Source organism: Palaemon carinicauda, chromosome 8 (assembly GCF_036898095.1).
Source record: "Palaemon carinicauda isolate YSFRI2023 chromosome 8, ASM3689809v2, whole genome shotgun sequence".
In the NCBI taxonomy this organism is placed as follows: domain Eukaryota; kingdom Metazoa; phylum Arthropoda; class Malacostraca; order Decapoda; family Palaemonidae; genus Palaemon; species Palaemon carinicauda.
Genome location: NC_090732.1, coordinates 83,126,472 through 83,147,980, shown reverse-complemented (window position 1 = coordinate 83,147,980; position 21,509 = coordinate 83,126,472). Strand labels below are relative to the sequence as shown.

The following is a 21,509-nucleotide window of genomic DNA, read 5'->3' as shown; positions in this document are numbered from 1 at the left end:
CTATGGTGCTCGTGGCCAAGAGGAGTAAAGTTTTCATGACCTTCCTGGAGCTCTCCTTGGACGAATTCTCGGATCGCAACAGGATGCTCAGAGATCCAAGCCAGACGACCAGCCACGAAGTGGCCCGCATGGCACACTTTGCAGCTTTCTCCTGGCTTAAGATCTCCGAAGTCGAGCATGTCACCTGTCGGGCGGAGAATTTCTCAAGAGAAAAACTCCTGGTAACCCCCTTCCACGGAATGGTGGAGAGGAAGGGCTAAACCAGGTTCCCCCATGATCTCTATGTACCTCCTCTGCTGACGGCTGACAGACACAGTGTCAGCGACTCCCGCTAGGGGAAAGGGAATCGAATGATCCTGAGGAGTAGAGATGATGGGGCCTGCCTGAAAAGAAGGAGAAGAATGTTGCCCAGATTTCTCTGGGCAACGCGGGAATCGCGGTCGAAATCCTTTGGTGCTCACGCGATGGTAAATCGTTGGTTCGCGCGCGGGCGAACGTGGGTGCGCCCGCGCGCGCAGGCGAAAATGCGCGTGGGCGCACAGGTGAGGGCGAGCGCGGTTGTAAGGGCGAGCGCTGGCGGTCGGGAGACCGATGGCGCGTTTTGGCGAGCGATGGAAAACCGCTGGTTCGCGCGCGGGCGAACATGGGTGCGCATGTGCGCAGTCGTAAGGGCGAGCGCAGGCGGCCGGGAGACCGGTGGCGTGTCTTGGCGAGCGAAGGCGTGTTGGCCAGAGATGACACGTTGGCAAGCGGTGGCACGTTGGCAAGCGATAGCGCGTTGGCAAGCGATGGCGCGTTGGCAAGCGATGGCGCGTTGGCAAGCGATGGCGCGTTGGCAAGCGATGGCGCGTTGGCAAGCGATGGCGCGTTGGCAAGCGATGGCGCGTTGGCAAGCGATGGCGCGTAGCGCCCGATCGCGTACAGGAGAGTTAACGCGTGGGCGCGTAGGAAACCTACGACGATTGAAGCGTTGGCGCGTTGAAAACCCTTACGCGCAGGCGAAGAATCGCACGGGCGCTTAGAAGATCGCTGGCGGGCAAGGAAAGCCCAGGGGTGCCTGTGAGCGCCCATACTCTAGCTTAGGTATCTCCTGGGCGGCGCGGTGAGAAGTGGAAGCGTGCTGGAACTGGAACCGCGCGTGGGCGCGCTTGGCGCGAAACTCCAGAAGAACCTGTGAGCGCCTGTGCGCTAACGTAGGAACTTCTTGAACTGCGCGCGACGAGGCAGGAACCGGGAGATCGTAGGCGCGTAGTTGGGTGGCTAGAAGATATGCATGGCCAGACGATATCAGCAAGGGTGCAGAACCAGAGAGATCGTCGGCGAGGAGGCGAAGGAATAAAATCCTTGCCTGCACCCAGATCCAAAGATAGTGGGCGCGTGGACGAACGTTGGCGCGTATTGCGCACATCAGGAAAGGGGGCGCAGATGCGCGCTGGCGAGCAGGTGATCGTGGAGTTCAGTAAAGAAATAATCTCCCTGCTTGCGCCCAGATCCGGAGATCGTGGGCGCGAGGGCGAACGTCGGCGCGCATTGCGCACATCAGAAAAGGGCGATCAGGCGATCGTGGGCGTTCAGGAGCGTTCAGGAGACCGTAGGTGCACAAGACGCGTAGCCGCACAGAAGGTCCCAGAAACGTTGGCGATCAGGAGATCTACGGCGAGACTCGGCTACAGGAGATCGCTTGAGTATTGATTCAGCAGAAGACTGGTCCACAGAAGGAGAGTATTTGCGAACTACTGCGCTCGAACGAGGTTACACAGGTAAAAAAACCTGGCACTAAGGGACTTACTCACATTGTGAGATAAGCCCTTAGCCCCGAAGGGACCGGTGCCCGTCGGAAAACGGGGTGGAGTGGCGCCCACTGCGCATCTGCGTCCAGGAACGGAGATGGAAGACAAGAAGGTGTGGCAGTTGTCGGAGATCGCAAACGATCTGCCGAAAGGTCTAGCGAAGCAGCTGTAACGGTCTGTTCTCGTCGAGGAGGAGGATCCTCTGCGGCTGAAGATGAAGACAACCACGAACAGGAGCACCATCATCAATCCTCCGAAGAGGAGTCTCTGTTAGTGAACTCCCCCGAGGGGGAGAGACACTCGAAGGAGAGACCGTTGGACTCAGCTGCCCCCTCGAAGGATGTTCGGAGGGGGGAACTGAGCCTTCAGCAACAACAGCAGGGGTCCTCCTCCGAAGAGGAGTCTCTATGAGTGTCCTCCTCGCGAACGAGAGACTCTTGCGAACAAGAGAGGAGAACACTTACAGTAGTAGAAGAGACCAGAAGAACTGATGAAGGCGCCCCTTAGGGCCGTTGGATCAACAAGCTGACCATAAAGAGAAACACTCCAAAGAGGAGCTCCTGCAGCTGCCCAGCCCCTTGAGCGTAGCTGCAAGTGCGATCGCTCAGCACCAAGAGCATAATCGCACGAATTCCATGGTCCGGCCTTGCAACCGCTCAGCCCCTAGAGCATGGTTACGAAAGCGGTCGCTCAGCACCAAGAGCAACCGCCCGAGGACCAGGAAAAAACCAACCAGGAATTATTAAGGTAAGAGAAGTTGCCCCCCCTGAAGGGGAAAAAACTCATACCTGGGAAGGGAACCTCCCTCGGAAGGGAAGTTACCCACCCATGGAGGCGAACCTCCTGAGCATTCTAAATGAACTAAGGAGCTGACAGTTGTCACGGGAAAACTTCTAGGAGAAGGGATCACGCCCATGATGAAGTCGTAGAGGCGGCGGCAACAGCAGACTCCCCAAGCTCCAACAGGACAGCTCTGCTTCCTTGGCACATTAGGCAAACGAAAAACTAGATACAGTAGTTAACTGTGAAAACAAAATAATTAGTTAACATTTATTCCCCCGGGGGAACTCCGAAGAGGAACCCTTGAGGGAAAAGAACATAAGAATTACGCACCAGGAAAGCGCCCTCCTCCCCCACTGACACTCACGGGAAGGGGGGGAAGGCGGAGAACTGTAACAAAACAGAATTATAACAATTATAATTATGTAATTCATCTAAGAATGTTCACTAATCGTAAGAACGAATGAACCCCGAAGGGAAGCGTTCTACACAGAGCTGAAAAGTTAACAAATACAATTAGATTTGATTGAAAATAATTGAGACAAAATAAACGGAGTAGCAACTAAACCCGCAACGGGGAAGAAGCTACCGTAATACGTAATAAAAGGGTGAATGACCTCAAGGAGAGAGAGAGAGAGACCGTAGTCAAACTAAACTCCCGTGTTCCCTACGCTGATAGACCAAGTTCCCCGTAGGGAAGGAGGAACAGCGGAGAAACAGATTAATAAATAAAGTCCAGCGATGACGATTCCCCACAGCGCCCGCCGAAGGGAGACCGAAGGACCAAGGGAGAGATCGCGACCCATGAAATGTCACCGTGGGGGCCTGGGACCACACGGAGATGTTTTCGTACAATTGAGTGGACTTCCTACACACACACACACACAGCACAAACACTGAAAAGGAAACTTACTGTATTTCTATACTCAAATATATACATAAACATAAGTGTGTTTACATATACATTAAGTATAAGAAAAGTAAGTAATTAAGTAAAGACAAAACATTAATGGCTGCCATGCGAGGACGGGATAGAGACGTCTGTTCATGGTCCGAGCCAAAAGTGAAGTGAAGCAGTTCACTGGTGTATGAGAGGGGGAGGGGTAGCTAGCTACCACTCCCCTACCCCCTTGCTAACTAGCGCGGGGGTAATTAACCCTCGTTAAAATTCTAATGGCTCGTCATTTCAGCTACGCCGAAAGTAAACCCTATTTAAATAGCGTGGTTTGTATTTCGGTTACGGAACAAAAGTAAGTTAAAAGACAAAAATTAATGGCAGTCCAGTATATGCGAGTAGGGAGAGGGGAAACAACCTCTCGATCCGAGCCAAAAGTAAAGTGACTAAATCACAGGTGTGTGAACGGGAGTGGTAGCAAGCTACCCCCATTAACTAGGGACCCCCTTCCCAGGTCACAACCCCTAGCCAAATTTGTAAAAGGCCACAGAACCTAACTAACCCATGTAACCTAGTAGTTTCCAGATCACAACCCGTAGCCAGGGCCAAACCCCCGGACCCCCTTCCCAGGTCACAACCCCTAGCCAAATTTGTAAAAGGCCACAGAACCTAACTAACCCATGTAACCTAGTAGTTTCCAGATCACAACCCGTAGCCAGGGCCAAACCCCCGGACCCCCTTCCCAGGTCACAACCCCTAGCAAGATATGTAAAAGGCCACAGAACCTAACTAACCCATGTAACCTAGTAGTTTCCAGATCACAACCCGTAGCCAGGGCCAAACCCCCGGACCCCCTTCCCAGGTCACAACCCCTAGCAAGATATGTAAAAGGCCACAGAACCTAACTAACCCATGTAACCTAGTAGTTTCCAGATCACAACCCGTAGCCAGGGCCAAACCCCCAGACCCCCTTCCCAGGTCACAACCCCTAGCAAGATATGTAAAAGGCCACAGAACCTAACTAACCCATGTAACCTAGTAGTTTCCAGATCACAACCCGTAGCCAGGGCCAAACCCCCGGACCCCCTTCCCAGGTCACAACCCCTAGCAAGATATGTAAAAGGCCACAGAACCTAACTAACCCATGTAACCTAGTAGTTTCCAGATCACAACCCGTAGCCAGGGCCAAACCCCCGGACCCCCTTCCCAGGTCACAACCCCTAGCAAGATATGTAAAAGGCCACAGAACCTAACTAACCCATGTAACCTAGTAGTTTCCAGATCACAACCCGTAGCCAGGGCCAAACCCCCGGACCCCCTTCCCAGGTCACAACCCCTAGCAAGATATGTAAAAGGCCACAGAACCTAACTAACCCATGTAACCTAGTAGTTTCCAGATCACAACCCGTAGCCAGGGCCAAACCCCCGGACCCCCTTCCCAGGTCACAACCCCTAGCCAAATTTGTAAAAGGCCACAGAACCTAACTAACCCTGTAACCTAGAGGTTTCCAGATCATTCCCCCGAGCCAAATTTGTAAAAGGCCACAGAACCTAACTAACCCTGTAACCTAGAGGTTTCCAGATCATTCCCCCGAGCCAAATTTGTAAAAGGCCACAGAACCTAACTAACCCTGTAACCTAGAGGTTTCCAGATCATTCCCCCGAGCCAAATTTGTAAAAGGCCACAGAACCTAACTAACCCATGTAACCTAGTAGTTTCCAGATCACAACCCGTAGCCAGGGCCAAACCCCCGGACCCCCTTCCCAGGTCACAACCCCTAGCCAAATTTGTAAAAGGCCACAGAACCTAACTAACCCTGTAACCTAGAGGTTTCCAGATCATTCCCCCGAGCCAAATTTGTAAAAGGCCACAGAACCTAACTAACCCTGTAACCTAGAGGTTTCCAGATCATTCCCCCGAGCCAAATTTGTAAAAGGCCACAGAACCTAACTAACCCTGTAACCTAGAGGTTTCCAGATCATTCCCCCGAGCCAAATTTGTAAAAGGCCACAGAACCTAACTAACCCTGTAACCTAGAGGTTTCCAGATCATTCCCCCGAGCCAAATTTGTAAAAGGCCACAGAACCTAACTAACCCATGTAACCTAGTAGTTTCCAGATCACAACCCGTAGCCAGGGCCAAACCCCCGGACCCCCTTCCCAGGTCACAACCCCTAGCCAAATTTGTAAAAGGCCACAGAACCTAACTAACCCTGTAACCTAGAGGTTTCCAGATCATTCCCCCGAGCCAAATTTGTAAAAGGCCACAGAACCTAACTAACCCTGTAACCTAGAGGTTTCCAGATCATTCCCCCGAGCCAAATTTGTAAAAGGCCACAGAACCTAACTAACCCTGTAACCTAGAGGTTTCCAGATCATTCCCCCGAGCCAAATTTGTAAAAGGCCACAGAACCTAACTAACCCTGTAACCTAGAGGTTTCCAGATCATTCCCCCGAGCCAAATTTGTAAAAGGCCACAGAACCTAACTAACCCTGTAACCTAGAGGTTTCCAGATCATTCCCCCGAGCCAAATTTGTAAAAGGCCACAGAACCTAACTAACCCATGTAACCTAGTAGTTTCCAGATCACAACCCGTAGCCAGGGCCAAACCCCCGGACCCCCTTCCCAGGTCACAACCCCTAGCCAAATTTGTAAAAGGCCACAGAACCTAACTAACCCTGTAACCTAGAGGTTTCCAGATCATTCCCCCGAGCCAAATTTGTAAAAGGCCACAGAACCTAACTAACCCTGTAACCTAGAGGTTTCCAGATCATTCCCCCGAGCCAAATTTGTAAAAGGCCACAGAACCTAACTAACCCTGTAACCTAGAGGTTTCCAGATCATTCCCCCGAGCCAAATTTGTAAAAGGCCACAGAACCTAACTAACCCATGTAACCTAGTAGTTTCCAGATCACAACCCGTAGCCAGGGCCAAGCCCCCGGACCCCCTTCCCAGGTCACAACCCCTAGCAAGATATGTAAAAGGCCACTGAATCTAACAAACCCACCAAACATAACTTAGCATTTCCCAGGTCACAACCCCTAGCTGGAGGGGGGAAGCCACCTGGTTCAAATCCCCTACCCAGATTTGTAAAATGCTACAGAATCTAAAAAACCCACCTAACCTAACCTAGTAGTTCCCAGGTCACAACCCCCTAGCTAGAGGCAAGCCGCCAAGAACCCCTTTTTCTAAGTTACAACCCCTAGCCCGGGGGAAAGCATCAGACCCTTTTCCCAGGTCACAAACTAAAACAAAATAAAGAATAAATTCTTACATTATGATAAAGGGAATCACAAATAAATCTCTCTCTTAGACAATGAAAGCAATGGACAGCACTCTCAATTACATCTAAACTAAACTGTAATAAATATCTGCTCCGGCGTAGATACAAACTCTCCGCTATTATTAGGGGTATACTTTCGGTGTAGCTGAAAGACAAGCCATAATAATTTTAGTAAGAGATAACTACCCCATCCGCTAGTTAGTGGGTGGGGGTTGGGGTAAACTGGCTACCCCGCTCACTCACACCTCTCGGCTGAGTAACCACTTTACTTTTTCCCTCGGTAGAGGACGGATATGCTGCCATTATCTCCCGCAAAGACTTGCCTTGATTGTTTTTCTATTATTTTTTTTTTCTCTTGTGTATGTTTTCATTTATCTTATAAATATATATACGTGTATATATGTATAAACAGAAATATACTTTTATGTTGTTAGATACTTGTAACTTTAATTACTGTTGACAACGTATCCGGCGGCCACCGCCGTAAGGGAGTTGTCATTGTGTTGATATTAACCCCCTACCTTGCCGCCCTCCCGTGTTGGTGGTCGGCAGGTCCTCAACTTTTCCATGTGTTTGTTTCATTACTTGAGTTAAAGTTTATATCAGTTCAGCTCCCTTTCGAGGAATTATCTTACAAGGAAGGTGACTTATTCCCCGAATAGTTCATGTTGTGCAGCGAAGCATGAAGTGTAATTAATCACAAATTTTATTTTCTTTTCTACAGATAGCAACGACATAGAACACAAGGCCAATGCCTTTGGCCTCCCTGTTCATTATCCAGAGCTTCATGTGGTAGCTCGTGAGCAGCCCAGGTTACAAGGTAGCACTCGTTGTTAACCTTCAACTTGAACAAGGCTTGTTGAAGGGAAGCATATTTTGCTGACAGGAGGTTCGCCTCCAGGGGTTGAAGAACCTTCCCTTACGAGGGAGTGTTAACCTTCCCCTGAGACGGGTTGCCCCCCCCCTTCCAAGGGAGACCTTCCCCACTTCAGCCGTTCAGCAACCTTCCCCCTTTCGGGAAGAATTGCGGACAGCTCGACGAGTTTTGCTTCTGCTATCTCGTCGCCGAAGACTGTGCTTCTTCCCCATGAACTGGGTAAAAGCAAGTCTAAGGCTTGTTCCTCCTTCGAGGGGAACTTCTGTCTCGTTCACAAGAGAGAGATTATTACACCTACGCTTTTTTACCCATAGAGCACGGAGAATACTTGCCTTAGGCGATGTCCTCCTTCAGGAGGACTTCTCTCTTGTTCGCGAGAGATTTTTAACCCTATGCTTTTTACCCATAGAGCTGGGAGAAAGTTTGTCTTAGGCGATGTCCTCCTTTGGGAGGACTTCAGATTACTACGCCTATGCTTTTTCCCCTAGAGCTGGAGAAAGCTTGTCTTAGGCGATGTCCTCCTTCGGGAGGACTTCTCTTTCGTTCTCGAGTGATTATTACGCCTACACTTTTTTCCCATAGAGCTGGGAGAAAGCTTGTCTTAGGCGATGTCCTCCTTTGGGCCTACGCATTTTTCTCATAGAGCTGGGAGAAAGCGTGTTTTAAGCGATGTCCTCCTTTGGGAGGACTTCTCTCTCGTTCGCGAGAAATTATTACCGCTACGCTTTTTTCTCATAGAGATGGGAGAAAGCGTGTCTTAGGCTATGTACTCCTTCGGGAGGACTTCTCTCCCGTTTGCGAGAGAGATTATTACGCCTGCGCTTTTTTCCCAAAGTGCAAGGAGAAAGCTTGTCTTAGGCAATCTCCTTCGGGAGAACATTCCTCTTGTTTGAGAGAGAAAACTTGTAGGAGTTTGCTGATCCACCAGGGGCGGTGGCAGAGCTTTCTCGGAAGCAGGGTTCCCCTTCGGGAGAACGAGTCTCTCGTTCTCGAGAGAAGATTGCCTCTGGGCATCGGCGGTTCACCCTTTCACTTATGGTTCTCCTCCAGGGGTGGAGCGAGAGCCTTACCTTAAGCGATGTTTTCCTTTGGGAAAAGAAACCTCCCCTGCGGAGGAGATATCTTTAGATCCCGGACGTTCTCCTCCTCGTGCTGTGAGGAGACGTCTATTTGAACCTACTGGTTCTCCTCACGTTGACCTTTCTGGGTCTCGTGACGATCACCCTTTGGGCTGGCGTGATCGTGTCTTCGGCCTCTCGTCACATTGATCCTGCGGGTTCTCATGACAGTAGAAGTCCTTCGGGGCTCTGTCATGCTGATCCTTTGGGCTCACGCGACTCAAAACCTTCGGGTTTCAGTTACGCTTAACCTTCGGGTTTCAGTTACGCTTAACCTTCGGGCTCTCGTAACGATGGTAACGTCGAGCCTTCGGGACCTCAACCCATCAGTCACACGGACCCTTCGGGGTTCTGGGACAGGAAAACTTCGGTTCCTCATTGCGCTGACCCTTCAAGGTTTCGCAAAACAGGCTACGTTAGGCCTCTGGTCTCTCGAGCCTTTAGTCACTCTGACCCTTCGGGGGCTCTGACAAGAGGAACTTCGGTTTCTTGTTGCGAAGTCCCTTCGGGGTCTCGCAACACAGTACACGCTGAACCTTAGGGTTCTCGTGACCCTACTCATTATGAGTCTTACTCGTATGACTAGAGTTTTCAGACTCTTTGTGTTGAGCGTTCGCGCTCACACAACTTACGCTACCATGAACCTTCGGGTGATAGTAGCAATGAGCTCTCCTAAGCAGAAATCTCGAGCCCACGCAACCAACCTTATGCTCGCAATCAGCTCTATGTTGAAGTGCGCGAACAACTCGTATACGCGCGTGTGACCATCTTAGTTCACGCGCGCAAGACATTGTACCCAGGGTACAACGACTTGCCGTTTTACACAATAGGCTTCCGAAACTTTTTATTCTACCCGTACAGGGTTATTGTCTCGAACAATTAGTCCCAAAGGAACAGTGCTAGCCGACGTTAAAGAACGATAGCAACAGCGTGGGCAACTTTTCATTATGTTTACGAACGTTTCAAACCCCGCCCACAGGTAACCAGACATCCGTGTCTGTGTATGAACACTGGCTAGCCCGTCCAATCAAGAGAAGGGGCAAAGCAAAAGAGAAATGATCGCTTCTATATCTGTATATTTTGTTTGAGAACATGTGCACCCTCATTCAAGAAAATATCACAAATTTTAAGTAATTTGTATTTTTCCTAACAGTACTTACCTTGAACTACTTTCTTAGGAGTATCTGGGATCTCCTCCCAACCGACCAGAGTTTTGTGTAATTTACCCTACTCCCGTTTTCTATGAGGGGCAACCTCAGGTGGTGTGATAAGCGCCCTGAGGCGACCCCGGGTCAGAGAGCATGCTTGCTCAGGTCTCGATCCCCAGTAAGTTCTTGATAGCTTAGGTTTCTATGAAGTCCAGCAAGGCACTCGGGGAAGGATGGGTGGGCCATTACCCGAAAGTAGTTCGAGGTAAGTACTGTTAGGAAAAATCACAAATGCATCTTGCCAGAGTCTCGGGGGAAGAACAGCGGAAGCTTGAGGTTCCAAGCTGTCGCGATCAGGTCCCCCAGACCAGGACTTGCTGGTTACTCAAGGCCAAAGACCCCCAGGTACACTCTCTCTACGAGGCTCTGCTCGGATAGTCGGAGAGAACATTCCTCTGCCCGGAATGAGAGAGCCGATGGTGGTATTGAGAGTATCTCAAATCAACTCAGTATCTCTACTGCAAGATGCGAAGGTGTGAAAATGCGTCCCCTGCTGGTTAGAACACGCCAGAACCATGAAGTCGACGCGCACAGAGCGACTCGGCAGGAGCTGTAGGATCTGTAGAGGGGTCAGACTACGGCCCCTAAGCCTGCCTGAATGATGGAGAGGTATCCTTCAGGTCCTGACCATAGGCCTGAACCGGAACATGCCCCCCCCCACTTTTGACGAGAACAGCATCAAAAATGTGGGGAAAGGACGAGAATATCCACTCCCATCAAGAGGTTCCATAGGTCAACACCCGTAGCAGGTCTAATCGTTCCGCTGGTCCCATAGGGGCCAGAAAGTCCGGTTAATCGTTGCTTTGAAACCACCGGAACTTGGGCCGCCTCGCAGGGAACTTATCCTGAGGCGACCGTTCGGAACTTTTAGACGGCTCAATGAGGAAAAGAGAACTAGGAAACGTTCCAAGGTAGGACTGAAAGCTCTGCTTGACTGAGAACAGGTACTGCGACTCCCCTCAGCCTTGCCACAGTCAACTGAAGGGAAGGCTCGGAGGAGGTGGCAACAGAATCTGGCGTCCCCAGGCGGTCACCCATCCAAGTACCGACCAAAACCGACATTGCTTAACCTCGCTGGACGGACGAGAAGCGGGGTTTCCAACGTGGTAAGGCCGTTGACTCAATATCATGGCTAGATACTCCAGATGTTGAGGCAGAAGAAGAAGAGAAGGCTCCTAGCAAAATACCATGAACCCCCACTCATGGTAAGCATCCGGAAGCTTGTCCCGGCGCTGAAGAAGGTCGAACTCGAGCCTACCGGAGTTGACCAGACCTCCAAAAGGAGAAGGAGGCAGAAGCCTGCACCTGAGCGGCCATGAGGAAAGCAGGGAGAGTTCTCTGGGGAAAAAAACCTGCGATGCCACGGCGGGATGGCCACACTGCATCTTAAGCAGGAATACCTGTAGTCCAGGCTGAATTCCACGAGCTTCCTGGAAGATGGATGGAATGGACACTGAAAGTACCCGTCCTTCCGATCCAGGGCCTAAGGAGTCCTGTCGCCTCGTTACCAGTCTGATCGATTCTGCTGTTCCATGCTGGACGAAGTTTGTTCGACAAACTTGATCAGGGCTGAGAGGTCGACTACGGAACTCCCGGCTCAGATACTTCCTTACAAGAAAGGATCGACTGAAGAAGCCGTCGACGATCCTATGGAGGACCTTCTCCTAAGGCATGGATCATTCTGCCCAAACGGGCAAACTCTTGCCGACCCTATGGCATAGAGGTTCAGAGACACTGAATTCGCTGACAGAGACGGCAGGCGCGATATCCTTGGCTGATCACTGAGATCGTGCAGGAATGGGCATCGGGAAGCTGTCATCCGGATGAGTAACCTTAGGCATCCTCCCAGCGTGAAACCTGCAAGGGAGGGGTGCCAATCCTAGAGTTCGTGAACTCTGCCGCTCCCTCTAGGACTATGCCCCCCCGGGAGAGCCTCCCGTGCCATCCGTTCCTGACAGGAGGGAACTGCAATTGGACACCTTGTCTCAGTTGTCGTAGCCGGTCCGATAACTTAGGTCGACGTGCCTGAAAGAAAGAGGTGCAGGAGCCCTGCAGGGTCTGGAAGAAAGCGCCTTGGAGGAGTGAAAAACAGAAGTCGACTTCCTCCGCACAGCCGCTGTCTATGTCTCTGTCCTTGGGCACAAACAAACTCTTCTCAAGGATGGAAGGGTGTCTGAGGTTGTCGACACCCGAAAGGAAGCCCTCGGTCATTGCGTCCAGATGGTCCAACATCAAGCTTGCCCGCAAGTTCGATACTTGACAACGAAACGCCAAGGTGCATGAGCCCGAGAGGAGGAAAGTACCCATGACCTTCCTGTAGCTTCCTTGAACAAAACCTCGGGTCGCAACTAAGGAGGGAAAGGACCTGGTAAGCCCCTTTCACGAGATGGAGAAGAAGAAGGGGTAAACCAGTCACCCCTTGGCCGATGGAGAAATCTCGAACAGAAAGCCCCCCGTCAAAAACCCTTCCAGGGAATGACAGGCAAGGGCTAACCCAGGTTCTGGAAAGAAGAATGTTGCTCAGACCTCCCTGAAGATTCTTCCTATTCTTGCATGTCATGCTCTGCGTTTACGGGGTGAGTCCATGTTCTGGAAATACGCTCCAAAAGACTCGCCAGGCTGGCCATGCTGCGAAACGGGGTCGCAATCGCTCTGGCGCTCGCGCGATGGTAAATCAATGATTTGCGCGTGGGCGAACGTGGAAGCGCCCATGCGCGGGCACGCGGGAACGCAAACGAAGGTGAGTGAAGGAGCGCAGAAGGAGGGCGAGCGTGGTAGGAAGGGCGAGAGCTGGTGGTCGGCGAGCGATAACCCATAGGCGAGCAATGGATACTGCAAGAATTAAGCCGACGTTCGCGCGAAGAAAACACCGTCGGCCCGCGCGACGGAACACCGTCGGTCCGCGCGACGGAATACCGTTGGTTCGCGCGCGGGCGAAATTTGGAGAGCATGTGCGCCGTCGCGCATGAGCGTAGGCGTGCAGGCGCGTGGTCGCGCGGGCACGTGGGGGTGTGGTCGCGCAGGCACGTGGGCGCGCGGGTGAGCGCAGGCGGTCGGGAGACCGATGACGGTAGGCGGGCGATTGCGGGTTGACGAGCGATGGCGCGTTCTGGCGAGCGATAGCCCATAGGAGAGTGAAGGTGCGTTGGCAAGCGATGGCGCGCAGGTGAAGAATCGCGCGGGCGCATAGACGATTGCCAACGCGAGAGAGACTAGTGATGGTTAGCCCGCATCACGCTAACAGAAGGCACGCAGGTGCATCAGGAAGGTGAGCGCTGAAGCAAGCTGTTAATCAGGCGATCCTAGACGGTCAGAAAACCGTTGGCGCCCATTGGTGCGTGGCAAAGAAGGGCGCGCAGATGTGCGCTGGCGCACAGAAGGACAGAAGTAAAGGTGAGTGCTGGCGAGCAGGAGGAAGATCTACGGCAAGACTCAGCTACCGGAGATCGTGGACCACAGCAGGCGAGCGCTAGATCGCTACTGATAGTGTTCAGGGGAACTGACACACGTGGCAGATCGATGGCGAACGTTGACGCGTAGGAGATCGCTGACGAGCAGGTGAACGTTGATGCGTCTAAGGTCGCTGGCGAGCAGAAGGCAACGCGTGGAAGCCTGTGCGTAGAAGAAGAGTCCTTGACCCAGACCTGAACCGAAGTTCTAGATCGCGAGGGCGAACGTGGGCACACAGGGCGCGTAACAGGAACAGCAGAGATGATCATCATGAGAGCGCTGACGAACAGGAGAGAGCTGACGAACAGGAGAGCGCTGGCGAACAGGAGAGCGCTGGCGAACAGGAGAGCGCTGGCGAACAGGAGAGCGCTGGCGAACAGGAGAGCGCTAGCGATCAGGAAAGCGCTGATGAGCAGGAGAGCACCTGTGCGCTAACACTGAGCAGGAGCGCTAACACTGAGCTGGCAGAAGGGCGCGCAGGGGAACCCTGACACGCAAGGGAAGAACCCCCGTGGGAGGCAACCCTTTGCCCCGAAGGGATCGTTGTCCATCGGGAGAATGATGTCCGTCGGAAGATCGTTGTTTGTCCGCCGGGAGACTGATGTCCGTCGGAAGACCGTTGTCCGTCGGGAAGACCGTTGCCCGTCGGAAGACGAGGTTAGACTGCTGTCCATCTGCACCAGGGGCGTAAGATCAAGAAGGAGTTGTAGGCTGCATACGGAGATTCAAAAAGGCGCCTCTTAGCACCCTTATAGGGAGATGGGAGGCCCTTACGACGAGGCGGACGGTGAGCCTTACGGTGAAGGAGGCCAACAGCAACAACAGCAGAAGAATCCTCCGAAGAGGAGTCTCTATGAGTGTAATCTCCCGCGAACGAAAAAGAAACACTACGTAGAAGAGACTGGTCAGCCAGTGACCTAAAAGGAACAATCCTCCGAAGAGGGGCTCCTGCAGTTGCCCAGCCCCCTGATCGAAACTGCAGGTGCGACCGCTCAGCACCAAGAGCATAGTCGCACGAAAAAAAAAAAAAAAAAGGCAAGAGAAAAACCCCCTAAAAGAAGAAAAACTCAAGCCTGGACAGGAAAACTTCCCTCGGAAGGAAAGTTACCCACCCAAGGAGGCGAGCCTCCTGAGAGTTCTAAAATGAACTGGAGAGCTGTCAATCGTCACGGGAGTACTTCCAGTAGAAGGAGACACGCCCCTGATGAAAATCTAAAGGGGAGGCAGCAACAGCCGAATCCCCAGGCCTCAACAAGACAGCTCACACCGTTGCCATATTACAGAAACGCACTAAATTGGTAACTGTAAAAAAATAAAACATAAATCATTAGTACACATTCATTCCCCCGGGAAGGCTCCGAAGAGGAATCCCGAGGGAAAGGAAAACAAGAATTACACAACAGGCACGTGCCCTCACAACCACTTACACTCACGGAAGGAGAGCTGTAACCAAAACAGAATTATAACAATTATAATTATGTAACTATGTAATTTAAAAATGAATGAACACTAAAGAAAGAACGAAAACCCCGAAAGGAATCGTTCTACAAAGCTGAAAAAAAAACTAACAAATACAATTAGATTCATAAAATAATTGAGACGAAACGTACGGCGTAGCAACCCCCCACACGGGAAGGAAGCTACAAAGGCTTAGTAACGTAGTAAAAGGGTGAACGACCTCAAGAGAGAGAGAGAGAAAGACCAAAGTCAAACTCGAAACCCATAAAATTACACTGTGGTGGCCTAAACTGCCGAGGGCTCCACGGAGATATCGTACACTACACACACAAGCACAAACTCTGAAAAGGAAACTTACTGATTTCTATACTCAAATATATATACAAACATGAAAAAATGTTTACATATATATTGAGTAAAAGAAAAGTAAGTGATTAAGTAAAGACAAAACAAATAGCCTAATGGCTGCCAAGCGAGGACAAAGACAGAGACGTCTGTCCCAGTCCGAGCCAAAAGTGAAAGTGAGCTTCACCGGTGTGTGAGGGGGGGAGGGGTAGCTAGCTACCACTCCCCTAACCCCCCGCTAACTAGCGCGGGGGTAATACACCCTCGTTAAATTCTAATGGCTCGCCATTTCAGCTACGCTAAAAGGTTAACCCAATGTAAATAGCGTGGTTTGTATTTCGGTTACGGAACAAAGTTGTTTTAGCAGAAATTCCCTAGGGAGGAACTCCGAAGAGGAACCCCGAGGGAAAAAACATAAAATAAGAATTAAGTATGCGCCCACCCTCCCCACATGAAATCCACAGGCGAAGGGGGTGCGGAGTAACTGTAATAAAAACAAAATTATAAGAGAATTATAATTATCTAATCATCTAAGAATATAATAGTGAGAACAACTGAACCCCCGAAGGAGAGTGTTCCCCACGGAAAAGCTGAAAAGTTAAAATACAATTAGATTTCACTAAAAATAATTGAAACAAACAAACGGAATAGCAACCTAACCCGCAACGGGAAAGGAGCTACCGTAATAGTACGTAGTTGTAGTAAAGGTAAACGACCTCGAGTAGAGAGAGACCGTAGTCAAGGTAAAAAAAAGGCCACATTCCCTTCGCTGAGAATCCCAGTTTCCCGTAGGAAAAGAGGAAAAGCGAAGATAATAGATGAATGAAGAGGGTCCAGGCGATGATGATTCCCCTGCGGCGGCTGAGATAACGGAAATATGCCGACGGGAAGACCGATGGACCCGAGAGGGAAAGGTCGTTCCCCACGAAGAGAAACTGTGTCGTTGTCTTACATCACACACACAGCACAATGAAAAGAAAACTTACTAAATTTCTATAAACAAATATATACATAAACATAGAGAATGTTTATATATATATCACAAGTATAAGAAAAAGTAAGCAAAAAAACAAAAATTAATGGCAGTCCAAAATAGGCGAGGAGAGAGAGAGGCAACAACCGTTCTCGCTCCGAGCCAAAAGTAAAGTGAGCTCAAGCACAGGTGTGTGTGAGGGGGGGTAGCAGGCTACCCCCCTACCCCCTGCTAACTAGCAGTAGGGTAGTAAACCCTCGTTAAAATTTTAATGGCTCGTCATTTCAGCTACGCCGAAAGTAATAACCCCTATTAAATAGCGTGGTGGTAGTCTGCTAACATGATGTTGAATTCTGGTAAAGATATATAATATGAACTCGACAGATATTAAAACATTTATTAACGTATTTTTTATTGAAAATATATACTCTATATTAACAATAAAACAAAATAATAATTTACCAAGATAAATCAGTTTGTTTTTATAAAAGAAAATAGATTATTTTCAGGAAATATTCGTCCTATTTCCAATAGACTTGTGATGTAATCACCCTGAAAAAAATCGTCGTAAAGCTGAATCGTCATGTCGCATAGGGCGTAAGTCGAGCACTACCTGAATATATTGCCTATCATAACCTTTGCTTGTATATATAACAAATTAGTGGTTTGGCATCATTCCAGGACGTGTCCCAACGAACTACAATCTTAACATGGGGGCAAGAATGTATATTGTTAGGATTAACAAAAACATAAGTCCACATATCACTAAATTTCCAAGCTTGTTCCACCAGCTAATAGGCAGAGTGCTACCAAAAAGGGTGTTATTTTAGTCAGACAGCAATCAATGCTTTACCAATGCTTGGGGGAAGCTTTACAATCGAATAACTTGGCCATGGCTTCAGCAACCAATGCATTATAACGACCTTTTCCCTACCTAACATTTCATGATAATTATTACGGCACTACAAAATGTCAATGTTAAGGACGTCTCACAACCAACTACAAAATTAACCGAGAGGTAGGAATGTATATTGATGGGACAGCATTAAATTGTAAAATAGAACGCTCATAGCCTGGCACGACACAGGCTCTATCTATCAGAAAATTTTGAAACTAAGCAGGAGCTACCCGTGACTTGTGTGAGGACCGGGCTGAACTTATAAAATACTGCCGAGGTAAAGGTAAATCGGTTTCATTGTATATTATTACATCTCAATGTATCCTAGTATTCCAACTACTTTTTCTTATAGGAAAAATTACGCTCCCTTCGAAAATAACACTCGTTCCCGTCGCAAATGAATAGTTACAGAAATATATATACATCTATATCCGCCGATAATGGGGGACCCCCAGTGGGAACTCGGGGTTTTGGGTGGGGAAAACATACTGGGGAACCGATATATAACCGTAATTCAGTCCTTTTCTTCTCTATACATTTCTTTCTGGTATTTATTATAACCGTAGAAAAAGACAAATCAGTATACCTGGATATATTTGGGAGGAGCCGTTTCAAAGGTTATTTCTTGTAGTAATACAATAACCAGTGCTGCCAACGCCTGATGTAGTTTAAATGTTAGCATTCCATTCCTGATGTAGATCAAATGTTAGCGTTTCATGCTAACATTATCACCCATTTGTTCGTTTGTTCGTTCGCCCCACCTTCCGTCCTTCGCTTATATAACCCCCCTTCGCAGGAGTTTCTCTCCATTATTACTCTTTTTATTACCGTATTATTTTCTCATTTTATATTCCCATTCAATATAATTTATCATACATTCCATTTTACCTTCCTATATTGGGTTTATTTGTTTTGTTATTTCCTTTCCCATTTGTACGTACGTTCGTTTCATCAGTTTCCGATCTGCGCATATATCCCCCCCCCCTGCGCAGGAGTTTCCACTCCCCCTTTTACTCTTTTTATTAGTGTTATTTTCTCATTTTTTATTCCCATTCAATATTATTTATCATTCATTCCATTTTACCTTCCTATATTGGTTTTATTTGTTGAGTTATTTCTTTATCCCTTCCTGGTTTCACATAAATACTTACCCAGGACTAGTTTTTTTATCCAGTTAATTCTCGGTATGATCTCCTCATTTTATATTCCCATTCTCTATTATTTACCGTTCATTCCATTTTATCTTCCTATATTGTTTGTATTTATTTTTGTTGGTTAGTTTCTTTTCTCTCCTCTGTGTCTTATAAAACTTTTCTTTCGTCTAGTTTCCGTATTTAGTTCATTCATGTTTTCACTCTTTTGTTCGTTGTTTTTCCCTTAACCAATCATCACTCTAGGTAGTAGGCCTATTCAGATATCTCCCTACCCCCCCTTCCTTTATCTCTGTATGCGCTGTTTTCCGACCCATTGTTCCCCTGCCTTTCCCGTTTTAACCTTTGACCTAGTTACTCGTCCTTCGTTACTAGTGCGTTTTTTTTCCCGTATTTTGAGATGGAACATATTATAGAAACTTGTACCGGTTGCAGCATTCCGTACTTAAAAGCAGTGGCTCAATTCCATGGTGATTTTGTTGATAATTCAGGTTATGTTGACCATTTTCTTAAATCTCACAATGTTATTCCTCAACATTTAAACTGCCCCTAGTGTCGTGCGCTTTTGTCTCTTCCTTCCGAGTCCAGCAAGTTTCGACGTTTCCTTCATAAAAGTAAGTCATTCCTCAATAGTCATTATTCGTGTTTTGTGACCGGGGTACTTCTAGGCAAGGTTAGGTGGGTTTGTTAGGTTCTGTGGCCTTTCTGTACTTTTTATATATTTCGTACCAGTTATATGGAGAAATTATTGAATATATCTGAGGAGATATTTAGCAGTTCTAGCTCTAGTAATGCCATCGTGTCGTTGGTAGTTCTGTGTACAATTCGTCTCCGTTGGTAGTACTGTGTATCAAGGTAAGTCATTCCCCCATCCTTATTATATGTGTTTTGTGACCGGGGTACTTCTAGGCAAGGTTAGGTGGGTTTGTTAGGTTCTGTGGCCTTTTGGTACTCTTTATTTATTGTGTAATAGTTTTATGGAAGTATTATTTAGTTTTCGTATGGAAAAATTTATTTCTACCTCTAGTATAGACATCGTGCCGTTGGTAACACTGTGTACCATTCGTCATCGTTGGTAGTTCTGTCAACCATTGGTAACGTTGGTAATGTTATCGTCCCCGACATCTGTTGTTTATATATTTTAACTCAGTATATATGTCCACAGTGTTAATATTTATATGGTTCATTTGTATTGTATTTCATTGTGTGATTTCGTACAGGAAATATATGATTTCCTTTAGTAGATATCGTGATTTAACTGGTTTTCTCATTCATTTCACCTGTAATGACATCAACCAATTCGTCAACTTATAACTAACCGAATTGGTTGATCTGTTTGTTTGCGATTGAAATGGTCATCAAAATCGGTTAAATCTCGTTATTTCCTATAGGAAATCATATATTTCTTGTGCGTAGTCACACGATGTAATAATATACAAAATTACCGGTAAATCATACTATGTAAATTGATAAAATAACTTCATATTATGGCATATCAGATTATAATAAAGAACATGGGGTGTATGTATGACAGCAATCACCTGTATGTATGATGACGGCTGACTTAGAATACGGTAGTCTAAGGGGGTGTCGCAGGTGGGCGTCAGCCCCCTTAAGAAGTAGGCAAGGGGTGAAATTTTAGGTTAGTTGATGTCCATTATGTCTGCAAGCAGGAGGAACTGGCCTCTGATATACAAATCCTCCAAGAACATTTACTGGTACTAACATTGTACAATAATACCCATATAATACCCTATAATAAAGCAGCTAGGTACAATGACTAGAGTAACGTTAAAAATCTTTACCAGAATTCAACATCATGTTAGCCGACTACCAGTACTGTGGTAGTTACTGAAAGTTTTATATGTACTCTATGAAAAGTTTTCAAAAGATCAAATGCGGAAGCCTCCAAGAGAAAAAAAGTAAAAAGGGATAACACCAGGTAACGTTTAGTGTACGGCAGAAACTCTAATGTAATTTCTATATCTATATGGATAAAAATTATATTTATATCACTTATTATATAACAAATAACTTCATACCTTCTACTTGAGGTGCTGTCACTGGAAGAAGACTTTCGTCTGGCAGGTTTCTTCTCTTTTTCCCTTGGCTTTCTGTCCTTTTCTGAGCCGGTAGGACTCCTAGAACGACTGCGACTACGAACCCTTAAATAAATCAACAAACACTTAATATTCACCTATAGTTGCATTAAATCCACTTATCAACCTCCGCAAACAATATAATCACAAGCAATAATTTCAAACAATTCAGATGGCGCAGATAAATTTGGATAAAGCTTACATATTTGGGATACACTGTTTAGTTTGACGAGAAGAGTTTTGTTTACATACAAATCCCATTCAAACCAGACACCGAATTGCTAAGGTTGAATTCTTTAGAAATCAAATAAAGCATTTTTAATATTATCATGAATTTTATTATAATGTAATTATTTATAAGTATGAAATATATTCAATTAAACATTTTCAATGATTATCTAGATTAAATGTATTATGGATTTGGATTTACATTTGTTTTGGCTCTTCTATTTGTTTACCTTTTAAAATGAAGGATGGATGATATGTTATGGGTGACTTATCAAAATTAACCATCTACTACAACCTTTTAAATATAATATTATCACAGCTGTCTTGATGTAGCATAATTATCCTTCTAATGAATGGATAGGATGGTGATCTTTATGCTGGTTACTACCACAAGAATTGTGGTGTACTTTCAGAGATACTTCTATGGCTCTCCCCTGCGTATATAAGCGAAGTTATAATTGCAATAACAAACAGGAAGATGTGAAGACGAAAATCACACAAATGAGGTAGATCTACCGATGAGAAACAAGGCCATATGAGTGCCCCCCCCCCCGAGATAATGACATGCTGAAAAGGGTAAGGGGAAATCTATTAGTAATCAGATGAATCCAAGCCTCAACTATAACCACCGACCGGGAAAATGAGGATGAAAAGGCATTCAAAGATACACTAATATCTAATACGAGATCTATTTTAAATGGAAATGTTTTTAAATATTTCGCTGATGACAGCATTAGAGACAAAACAATATATCAGATAAAGAACACATGGTTGCTAATACTGAAACGAGGATAAATAAGGAAACTAAAACAAAAAATAATGATATGCAACATATTAAGTGATAAAGACGATACAGCAAATGCTTTAATTCACAGAAATCGATTTTTGGATCCAATTCAGAAAGTAGAGAAGATAAGTCTATTATTTAAGAAAAGTGTTGCATGTAGGACTACTC

At 47.2% G+C, this 21,509-nt stretch overlaps 1 protein-coding gene and 1 pseudogene across 2 annotated transcripts in view; both read right to left on the bottom strand.

Annotated features, from left to right (window-relative positions):
• Nucleotides 1-20,642, bottom strand: part of LOC137645783 (RNA-binding protein with serine-rich domain 1-A-like) — a 191,192-nt gene extending 170,550 nt beyond the window's left edge. For both annotated transcript variants that reach the window (XM_068378704.1, XM_068378705.1), the window contains exons 1-2: nt 20,529-20,642; nt 20,270-20,392 (exon numbers count right to left, since the gene is read on the bottom strand). In XM_068378704.1, the coding sequence (XP_068234805.1) occupies nt 20,270-20,392; nt 20,529-20,587 (182 nt within the window). In that variant the 5' untranslated portion in view covers nt 20,588-20,642. The remainder of the gene's footprint in view (nt 1-20,269; nt 20,393-20,528) is intronic.
• On the bottom strand, nt 10,954-11,072 carry LOC137646210 (5S ribosomal RNA; annotated as a pseudogene).
• Nucleotides 20,643-21,509: the final 867 nt, after the last annotated feature.